Genomic DNA, 11,306 nt, shown 5'->3' on the forward strand with positions numbered 1-11,306 from the left:
GTTGAAAAAACAAAATAATCCTAAAAACGATGGAGATATTTTTAAAAAAGATAATGTTAAAACCGACCAAAATAATGTTGAAAATGACAAGGATACTGTTGAAAAAGGCCGAAATAATGTTGAAAATGACGGAGATAGTGTTGAAAAGACGAAGAGGCCACAGGCTATCAAACAAGCGGTCAATAAATTAAAGTAGCTTTTCTAGGTGGTGTTATTCAAATAATGTAGATAACTCTTTTTGGTGGATAACAAGTTGATAACACAAAAGTTTATGCTCAGTGGTTGTCAAATTCAGGTAATAACTGTTACGTAGGAGAAACAATAATTCCTGCTGAGGAAGATGTGAAGATTGACGGTATGGTATGCAGATGTCCTGACCCATGGTCTGGTAACGGGCACCTCCACCAGGAGGCTGAATGTCGACCAGACGGGTGTCCTGCATTACGATGGTAACCTCTACCCCTGTTGGAGAATTTCAACCGTCACCTTGTGAGTTTTGTCACTGCCCGGAAGGAGGAGGAGAAGCTTTCTGTGCCATCGCCGACTGTTTCATAACCCCATGTGTGGACTTTGTAAGAGATCCAAATCAGTGTTGTCCCACGTGTCCAAACGGTAAGATGTATTTTTGATGTAACGATTAAATAACCCGCTTGGTCGAGTGGCTAAAGGCACAAAGCCATCGGCCGTATGTGGACATTTGTCAGTCATTGGACAAAGTCTTCATTATGTGAGTGAAATTTTCTCAAATATAACGTAAAACCCTAAAAAGCTAGTGGTGTAAAGTAGTGACACGTATGCATGGATAAAAACGGACACTTGCGAACGTATGTATGTACAGCTCCTAGCATAAGCGCATGATCAGTGAAAGAAATAGTACGTTCATATGGCAAATTTTCACCTGCACGTGTTACGAGAGAAAAACAAAATGTTCGAAACTGTCGTCTGAATGATATGCGAGACTCCCGCGTAGTTCCCGCGTGTTTTCCTTTGTGCATGTAAGATATTCGGAGCTTTTATGGTCTTTGCCAAGCGTGCATGGGATTCGGATATGATAAGGACGACGAGTGTACAATATCAGTAGGAGTCTGCCTATTTTGATTGCCACAAATATTTAAAGTGTAAAGATTTCAGTCAGACAAGACAGTTATCAACACTAAAGCTCAAACGATTAATTGTTGTCAAAGTTATTTACATAATATGAAGCACGAGATTTCCTAAATGGTCTTCCCTACATACTACATGTACCGTGACTTTTTTCATATATTCCAGGCCCTAACTGCTATGTGGGAGAAAAGATAATTCCTGCTGAGAAAGATGTGAAAATAGATGGTATGGTATGTAGATGTCCCGACCCATGGTCCTATGACGGACACCTTCACCAGCAAGCCGTGTGTCGACCAGACGGCTGTCTCCATTACGATGGTAAACTCTATCCTCCGGGAGACTTCAAACCCTCGCCGTGTGAGTGGTGTCATTGTCCACCAGAAGGAGGAGAAGCTTTCTGTGCCATTGCTGCCTGTGCCATGCCCATGTGTGTAGACTCTGTGAGAGAGCCAGATCAGTGTTGTCCCACGTGTCCTAATGGTAAGATGTTTTTCTGTATGTACTGACTTAACCCGGGCGAAAAACGACTTGCGATCATGAGCAACGTTTAGCGTGTAGATGGATGAATCTTGAAAGACCTGGAGGTTTCGAGTCGCAGAAAAGTAGAACTTCGAGTAACAGTGATTAACAGTTGGCTGTGATTGAAAGCCGTACGGGACTTGGAAGAGAATCGCAAGGGCATCGTATGATACTGGTACGATAATCATGGAAATAGTATAGGAGCTGTGCAGTTTGAGGGATCCAAAAATCTGTTCCAAATCGTACGGCATCTGCACACATGCTGTGCCGTGACAATCGCTCTATGACGCGTTTATAGGCTTAAGGACAGTGAATATTTCGAGGTCACATCGGGATATTTGAATTCTGCGCCAATATCACCAGATGCGTCTTACAGTGAGGAAGGAATTCCAAGGTGGCCACAGGATAGCCACGGTAACTTGCGGCCTGTATGGTGATACCGTATCGGTGGATATGTGACATAGGCGTATGAAAACATTGTTGAAAGAAAGAAAGGGTATCTAAGGATATTCGCATAATGTGAAGCAAACGCCACACATCCTAAACGCCCTCATTGCTTGGCAAATTGTTCTCATGTCCTCTGTTAAATTTCAGGCCCTAACTGTTTTGTGGGTGAAAAGATCATTCCTGCTGAGAAAGATGTGAAGATTGATGGTAAGGTATGTAGATGTCCTGACCCGTGGTCTGGTAACGGACAGCTTCACCAGCAAGCCGTGTGTCGACCAGACGGCTGTCTCCATTACGATGGTAAACTCTATCCTCCGGGAGACTTCAAACCCTCGCCGTGTGAGTGGTGTCATTGTCCACCAGAAGGAGGAGAAGCTTTCTGTGCCATTGCTGACTGCGCCATGCCCATGTGTGTAGACTCTGTGAGAGAGCCAGATCAGTGTTGTCCCAGGTGTCCTAATGGTAAGATGTTTTGTTGATTGATTGACTGACTGATTGACTGGTATTTAACACTGTATACATACATATTTGTCTCTGATGCTGGCGCTCAGGAAACCGAATGACCAAAACAACTTGAACCCTTCACAAGTGGCAAATAACTGCCGACGATTTCTCTACATGCTCAGTTTGTGTGTCACATTAGTGGAAGACAAGATATTCCAAAGAACGTCATGAAAGACCACGTAAACTGCTAACAGCTTATTGTCACCAAGGACATAAGACAAGATGTATCAGAGGAACGGGGAAATATACACCTATGTGTATTCTATATACAGGGACGTTAACTGACCGAGTAGGTAATGACAGGAAATCTTAGATGGCTACAACTAGATAGCTAGATGTCATCACTTTAAAAATTTCCTACTGTGGTGTCAGTAAATATATGTAGAGATGCCATAAAATTAAGATTAAATTTACAGATATAACAGGCGTCAAGAGGCAGTACATAATCGGACACATATGCCATTATTTTCTCGCATCAAGAATTAGGCCACTTTCTGTTCTTCTAGACCTTAGTCATGAGCGCTTATGAAGTCTTTATAACTTGTATAGAACAGTTTTATTTCAAATGTTTCTGTATTCTATATTTGAAATTCTTTGGGGAATGACGGTTAGAACACATGCATTCTTTAAAGAACAACGCTTGTTTAGTTAACAAGATAAAGGCTAGGGCATAATGTAGCTAAATTTAAACTGAAAACATTTTAACACCATTAACGTAATAGTCGTGGGTAAGAGCCTCAGTGTAAGGACTAATATAACTTAACAAAAGTATCAATATGGCAAAATTTAAGCGGGCTCCAAGACCCGATTTGTACGTTAACATCTCAGTTGAGATGAGATGCCAGTATATTGGAGCAAAGTATACATGTATATAAAATTCTTTTAATCTAAAAACTGTTCTGTATTACCTACCATTGCTTTTTGATTTGCTACCTGCAACGTATATAGGAAAACTTCTGAGTTTGAAAAGGAAGCGATGTTTCCCAACCGAATGTTCGTGCCAACGCTGGGAAGAAATTATTTTAAACAAAAAATAATTTTTTGTGGCACTAATGCGCTTTTGTGTTATTGTTTAGGTCCAAACTGTTACTATGGTGAGGAGATTGTCCCGGCTGGGGAAGAGTTCAAGCGGAACGGCACGATTTGCCGATGTCCGGATCATCATTATGGATTTGGCTGGGAATCCTCCGCTGTGCAGGCCGAGTGTGTTGATCCCTCCAAGAAAATAAAGAAAGCATCCAGTCTTAAATAAATTGTTATACAGTTGCAACTGTAAAAAACTATCCTTTCTTGCTAAATTTTATGGTATTATTGGTCTATATAAGTAGGATTTATTTAAGATGCCAGGGAGCAGTAGAATAACAAACAAAAACTCGAGTAGGCTTATATATGTCTTTCTGTGTGTTCTGTACATTTGCATTCCGACTGCATTTTCAAATAATTTAGTGTCATTTCCGATACACCTCTGACCTAAGAAATCAGATACTTAAAATTATGCTGCTTCTTAAGTAATTTTCCATTTTTTTGTGTAGCTATGAGCTGACCTGATGAAGGATTGTGGAGTGTGTCATAAGCGCTGACTATAAAGACAAGAGAAACTGAATAGTCTACCTGTTATTTATACTTAGCCGTTTGACAGAATGAATACTTATATAATTGGATATATGAAATTGTGTTTAAAAATTTCATATTTTATTGAGTACAGGTCGATGGCTCTACGCTGGTATACTTTGGTTGTGTGTTGAAGTGGCAGAATGGCAAAATACGAATAAGCAATACTGTGTTCTCTAAACCATTGTTTTTCGTGTGCAGTTCGAGGGCATTTTTCTGATTATCAAGTAATTTATGTGGTTGTTAAGCTCCCTTGTTCATGAAGGTAATAAACTGTATTTGCTGTTGTCATTAAGTATTTATTTCACAGGCAAGACAGGACTGCTTGTGTATCGCCCTTGTGATGGCTAACAACAGTCTGACGCGGTAAAAGTGAAAGCCATGTGCAATCAATACATTTTATTTGCTTATTTCTATCATATTTAAATACAAAAATTAATAAAGAAAACCTGTATCAGTTAACATGGTTTTGTGAGACCCTTTCTTGAGGAATTTACGTAGATCACTATGAATCTGTTGTGGGAATGTTCACAAAATGCACTCATTCATTTCATTTTCACTATAAGTATCACTGCTTGTGAAAAAATGACAGTTCCTATTTACACGCGTGAAAGTGGATGCCACTTCACAATTGAAGAGCCACTTGTCATTACTTTTCCACACACTCACTAAACTGTGTGAGTATGGGGTTAAACGATGTTTATGTAGAGTGTCCATGCACACGGGGTGTACCTGTGTCATGTGTGAAAACTACAATAAACTTATTAGTACAATAAATTAATATTAATAAAAACCTAACGTGTGATCATTAAAACATACAAGAAAGCACCCCTTCATATTTCCCGAAGAAAAATTGGCTAACTATTAGATAGAATTAGAATCTGAATTCAAGTTCCTTAGCGTTGTCGTCAGCGAAAATTTGCCATCGATATATTTTCAATAAATTTTCTCATAACGCATGAATTATAAAATATATAAAGAACTCAATTCACACAAAAACACTGCTAGTACTCTATTTCTTCCTCATTTTACCATATCTTTCCAGTGCTAATGCTCTGTAACATCATAGAACCTACCCAACTTTCTTGTATATTTTGCAAAAGCGGGCAGTTGGCATCATCACTTCATTACACAAACTTGCCCACACCCTGCCCTTATTCCAACATTCAAAGATCCTTGATATTGATCAGTACATTCTAATTAAGACGAGCAGCATAAAGAGAAAAACCAGACCAGCGACGACAGTATGACAGTTGTGAAATAGTCACACGTAGGCTGGTGAAATACAAATTTTTTTCAATTTACCTCAGTTAGAGTTTTATCCTGATTATTCTTGTAAATGCATAAATAGTAACAAATTACATGTATTTACAATAATTTCACTTGACAAGTTAACTTCCATTACTTCATATAGAAAATCCCCCTCAAATTTCTAGGAACCTTTTAAATATTTTTTCAAAATACGGTCTGATGCACACTCTTATCCTGCACGAAATGAAAGATTAAATCTTCATAAGAACTAATCTAATATTAATATTAATTAATAATACTATGCTATAATATTATTAGATTATATTAATCATATTATAATATACTATCCAAAAAAAGAAACGCATAACCCGGTTTTTTGCGGAGGTGATGCAGTCTTTTCAATTATGCATAACTAAATAAGGAATTGCTATTTTGCAAATATTTTTTTACACAGATTAAGGAAGGGTCCATATCTAGACAACAAGGCCATCAACTTGAGGTAAGACACTCACAATGAGTCTCCCACTTGAGTGGAATGTCAGTATCTGTTGTGACCACCACGGGCACGAATAACAGTTCTGACACGCCTTTTCATGGACTGGATGAGACGCTGGATAGAGGCCTGGGGAATGTTCTGCCACTCCTCCTGCAAACATGCAACTTGCTCTTGAAGCGTTTGGGGTTGAGGTTGACGTTGGCGTAGACGTCGATCAAGTTCATCCCACAGATGCTCAATTGGGTTAAGATCCGGGGAACGGGACGGCCAGGGTAGCACATTTACATTGTTTTCGGCGAGGAAGTCCCTTGTGACACGTGCCGTGTGCGGTCTGGCGTTGTCCTGCTGGAACAACTCCCGCTGAACGTCAATGACAGGTAAGAGGTGTGGCTGCAGGATGGTGTCTCGGTAGCGTACGGCCGTAAGATTTCCCTGAACGTGGAAAAGATTTGTACGACCAGTATACGATATTGCTGCCCACATCATCACACTCCCTCCACCAAATCTGTCCACTTGGCGTACGCAGTTAGGGGCATAACGTTCGTGAGCACGTCTGTAAACCCGGTTTCTACCATCACGTCTCTGCAATAGGAATCTGGACTCATCACTGAACCAAATGCGTCGCCAGTTGCGTAGATTCCATGCAGTCACGTTGTTACACCATCGGAGGCGATTGGCGCGATGGTGAGGACGCAGCACGATCCCAACATAGGGCCTCCTGGCTCTCAGTCCATGTTCCCTCAGTCTGTTCCGCACTGTCTGACCTGATATCCTCCTCAGTCCCGGTATGCTGGCTGCTGTACTTTCAGCTGTAGCACAACGGTCACGCAAATGGAGGACCCTTATGTAGCGATCTTGGGCTGCTGTAGTGACACGTGGTCGACCTGAACGCCGACGGTCATTTGTTGTCCCGGTATTGTTGTAGCGGGCAGCAAGCCGTGAAATCGTGCTCTGGCTGACGTGTAGACGCCTAGAAATGGACGATTGGGACTCTCCAGCTTGAAGTCTTCCAATGGCAATATTTCTTGTGACAGTGTCAAGACGTGGCATGTTGAATCAGCTTGAAAACACCACTTGAAAGACGCCGATTTCCGGCCCGAAGTTGCGGTTTTATAGTCACACACTGCATGCTTTCCATGCGTAAGTTCGGCGTGTAAGACTGCACGTGATGCAATGTGGTGCTGTATTTTTTACTTCTTCCAAAAACGGCCTCCAAACTCAACATTTTCAACCAAGAAATGTTTTGAGGAATAAAATGTGTGCTAACTGTGACTATTAACAATATTAAAACACATTTTGCTCATGAAATGAAGACAAAATGTATTTATTTCATTTTAAAATAAAACAAAACACCTATGCGTTTCTTTTTTTGGATAGTATATTTCAAACGGGATAGAACATATCCTGTCGGGCGTTACCAACGCCTCACAATAATCTAACTATTTGTTCATAATTCAAAATGCCTACTCTTATCTGCTGTATTATATTTTATGTTGGTGAATAAACAAACAAGCAATCAAATAACTTAACATCACTTACGGACTACATTTGCTTGCGCCTTGATCGACGAATGGAGTGATCAGGTACTGCAGTGTCATGATTGAATTTGTGTACATATATAAATGTGTTATTTCATATTGGTTGAGTTCGTTGAATAAAGATATCTATCTCGTTCTTTGAGGTCGGACTGTAGCAACAGTATCGCTCTTCAAACACACAGCTGATGTGACGGTACGAAAAATTTAATTAATTCTTTTTCCCTGGTAGTCTATGTGACAGTGTTTATTAGGCAAGATTGTCAAGTATAAATTTCGGAAAAGTGTATACGTCAGTGCAAATAATAAGGTGGTGTAATGTAGGAAGATTATCTTACACACCCAATCCTCCGGTTATCAACCACCATCATCTTGATGAAACTGTGTTAATGTGACTAACACTCTTAATGAAATATTACAGCGAAGATCTGTGCAGTTGTTACGCAATTCTCGTGCAGCTGTTAAGAGTCAATTCTCTGCTGATCAGCAACCGTCGTGAACCACGACAAACAGCCTACCTGTAAATTAAAGTGTCCAAAATTACTGGCTAGTTATTTCAACGAGGAAAGTCGGGGTTAAAGTGACTGGTTCAATAACTTTGGTGCTGTTGGCACTTCCTGCTCATCTAAGGAATTGCTAATTAAACTGAAACTGAATTAAAACTGAATAAAAAATAACACTATAAAACTGTTCTACTGGACAATGTATATTATTTACTGACGTTACGGGGGACAACCTATCACCTTCAACAGAGTAAACAAAAAGAATTCCTATTTATATAGAAAAAAAATTATTCACTCATGCAAAGCTGTATATTCAAATTCGGTCACTATATACCAGCTCCTGTTGTCTCATTGTTTTAAACTGTATAGACCCATTGTATACTTCGACCATGAACGTGAAATGTGTTCACCATGAAACCTGTACGTACTGGTTTGTTCACTTTGTTTTTGTATGTAACAACATAAATAAGAATTCTTTTTGTCTAACACCTTACTCTGTTGAAGGCGATAGGTTGTCGCCGCAACGTCTGTAAATAATGTACATTGTCACAGTTTTATTGTGTTATCTTTCTATTAGTATACTAACCTGGATTTCTGAAAATCCACATTCTATCAATTATTACATAGTTATTTATTTATTTATTTGATTGATGTTTTACGCCGTACTCAAGAATATTTCACGTATACCACGGCGGTATTATGGTGGAAGGAAACCGGGCAGAGCCCGGGGGAAATCCACGACCATCCGCAGGTTGCTGGAAGACTTTCCCACGTATGGCCAGAGAGGAAGCCAGCATGAGCTGGAGTTGTATTAGTTAATGAATACATCTAAATACAGTGCACTGGCTATTAAATGCACGTCATTTGGTGCACGATCAGAAGATCTGGTGTCTGGCGACAGTAGTTTGGTGTCCATCGTCTGGTTGCTCTTACGGAATTACTTATTAATCCTACATTTACCAGTCTAAAATTAATAACAATGACTCGATAAAGAGTCATTATTACTATTCTGTTATATCTGCTCTAATCCTGTACATTTTTATTTTACATGGAAATGACGCAAACACATGACAAATGACACAACCATCCTCCTCCATTTCACTGCAGTCTCTCCCTTGCACTCAAAACCTGCTCGAGAGCGTCATGGAAGGACCATACACACGCAAAGTAGAGGGATGAAGAGCGTTAGTATCAAACCATTTGTCTTTATATGTTTCTTCAGGTTTTAATCAGCTTGTATGTTCCGAAGCGTACGTCTCCGATTTTAGACCCGTTGACATTCAACGTTGCATGTAGTAGGAAATTCCAAAGTTTAATAGAATTTCAGATAAGTCGGTTTTATTATCTGCATTTACTTGCTATGTCATAATTTAACATCTTTTACGAACTATGTTTGCTTGCAGCTTTGATGGACGAGTGACGTGATCAGGCACTTCAGTGTTATGGTTGAATTTGTATGATATGAAATGAGCAAAGCCTAATTGAGTAAGCAGTACATGACTTAGCATAATGACTTCTAGACTCTGTCTGCTAGCAATACAATGCATTCTGTTCTATAGATAACTCTGATTAACTGTATAAATGTATAATTTTCAAGAGCTTGATCTTTTCATTCATACCTCTTCCTTACCCGATAAGATAGCCCTTGGCTTTTTCCAAAGACCCACTACATATATATACTTCCCCTAACGAGGTATTCTAGAAGTATACCTACTTGAGGTACAACAGACATGTACCACTGAGGTGTAGCATATCTGAACTGAGGTGTACTGAGGTGTGAGGTACTAGTATACTGACGGTGTAGCACAATATAGGGACATTGTATATGTTAATTAATCTTTGTTTATGTTGTGTGTATTCTCTATGTGGTAAGGATTATTTTAGCTTCAGTAATGTTCAGTATAAACAAGATATAGCTGAACACAAATTTGCAGAAATATCACATCAGGAGACCCTTAAAAACAGTTGTTCAATCTTTTAGGTGTATGGATGGCGGAAGTTAGAATGTCTGGAGTAAACCACTATCATTTGACAAGTTACTAACAAACTATTATTCCCACAAGTGATGTGCGGGTATGCAAACCACATTGAGGTTTTCAACAAACGTTCAGCTGTGTTAACCACTTATCGCCACCAAAGTTTATATTTAAGTCTGGGATTAAACCTCACCTCATGTACATTCTAGCCTAGCCAATCCTAGTATGGTTAATAACAGACATGTATAGATACGATCATCAGTGGGCGTCTTTTCCATGTGTGTGATTGTATCAATTGTGATACAGATGAAGTTTCGTGACTATACTCGGTTATTTTATTTTGTAATAAACTTTCAATGGCTTAGAATATGTTTGCATTTGTTTAAGCTTATGGTTGTACTTGGAAATTAAGATCATATCTCAGTGAGTTGTTTTTGCTCTCAAGTTTTTAAAATTTATTTGGATTGAGAGGAATTGTGCTTGATGGAGTTTATTTGATTGGTACTCAAGAATGTTATGAGGGCAGTCAACATTATGGTGGGTGGTGTTTGATGGAGTATAACGAGTAGGCCCTCAGCCTGAAATTCTGATATACATTATATAAACGTTTGTGTTAATAATTATTTCCATGCAGTCAAAAATATTTTTTCTTAATAAAGAAAACACATTTTCCTTCAGTGGAGATGACAGAAAGGAAAATCTATTTAATATACTTTTTCACTTGCAAGGACTGTAAACAGAGTAGATATCTCTTTCTGTTTCTCTATTTTCTCCCATTTCCCTATTTTCACCTGTGAGTTAAACTGCGTTGAGAGAGAGAGAGAGGTCTTTCCATCTCGTTATTTGAGATGGGACTGATGCAACAGCTTAGCCCGTCCGGCCGATACAACAGTGTGATCTCAGGTAAATCCATGTTGATTACATGATTACTGATCGCAAATTAACTGTCATGGTAATTACTATTTATTTGACAAACGAGTGGAGTTATTCTTGGAGTTAGTCGATAGACATATGCTTAGGAAGTTTAATTAAATCTTTATTGTCGTGGGACTCTATATGCTACAGTGTTTTATATGCAAGATTGTCAAGTGTAAATTTCCGAAAGGTCTATACGTCATTACCTGTGATCAGATCGGATAAGGTAGGGAAATTGGCATACACGTATATACAGTTCTTGAAATGTATATTAGAGTAATAATCTTCCGAGATATTTCAGCGCAAAGTTGTGCAATTGTTAGGCAGTTCCAATGCAGCTGTTACCAGCCCATGGTTATCAGCCACCATCCCCCGGACGGAATGTGTACCGCTATATTAAAATGACTAATATGCTATGGACCAGTCATTACAACAGGGAAGTCGA

General features: G+C 39.2%; 1 protein-coding gene across 1 annotated transcript; it reads left to right on the forward strand.

Annotated features, from left to right (window-relative positions):
• The first annotated feature begins 300 nt into the window (after positions 1–300).
• LOC135473678 (brorin-like) lies at positions 301–4,647 on the forward strand. Its single transcript, XM_064753547.1, has 4 exons — positions 301–612; positions 1,270–1,584; positions 2,218–2,532; positions 3,651–4,647. Exons 1-4 carry the CDS (start codon positions 417–419, stop codon positions 3,824–3,826), a joined length of 1,002 nt encoding a protein of 333 aa, XP_064609617.1. The 5' UTR covers positions 301–416; the 3' UTR covers positions 3,827–4,647.
• Positions 4,648–11,306: the final 6,659 nt, after the last annotated feature.

Source organism: Liolophura sinensis, chromosome 1, assembly GCF_032854445.1.
Source record: "Liolophura sinensis isolate JHLJ2023 chromosome 1, CUHK_Ljap_v2, whole genome shotgun sequence".
NCBI lineage: Eukaryota > Metazoa > Mollusca > Polyplacophora > Chitonida > Chitonidae > Liolophura > Liolophura sinensis.

Bases quoted from the DNA above. Each gene is read 5' to 3' on its own strand.
- LOC135473678 (XM_064753547.1), top strand. From the start codon at position 417: ATGTCGACCAGACGGGTGTCCTGCATTACGATGGTAACCTCTACCCCT. The intron at 613-1,269 runs GTAAGATGTATT...CATATATTCCAG, and splicing joins TTGTCCCACGTGTCCAAACG to GCCCTAACTGCTATGTGGGA. The intron at 1,585-2,217 runs GTAAGATGTTTT...GTTAAATTTCAG, and splicing joins TTGTCCCACGTGTCCTAATG to GCCCTAACTGTTTTGTGGGT.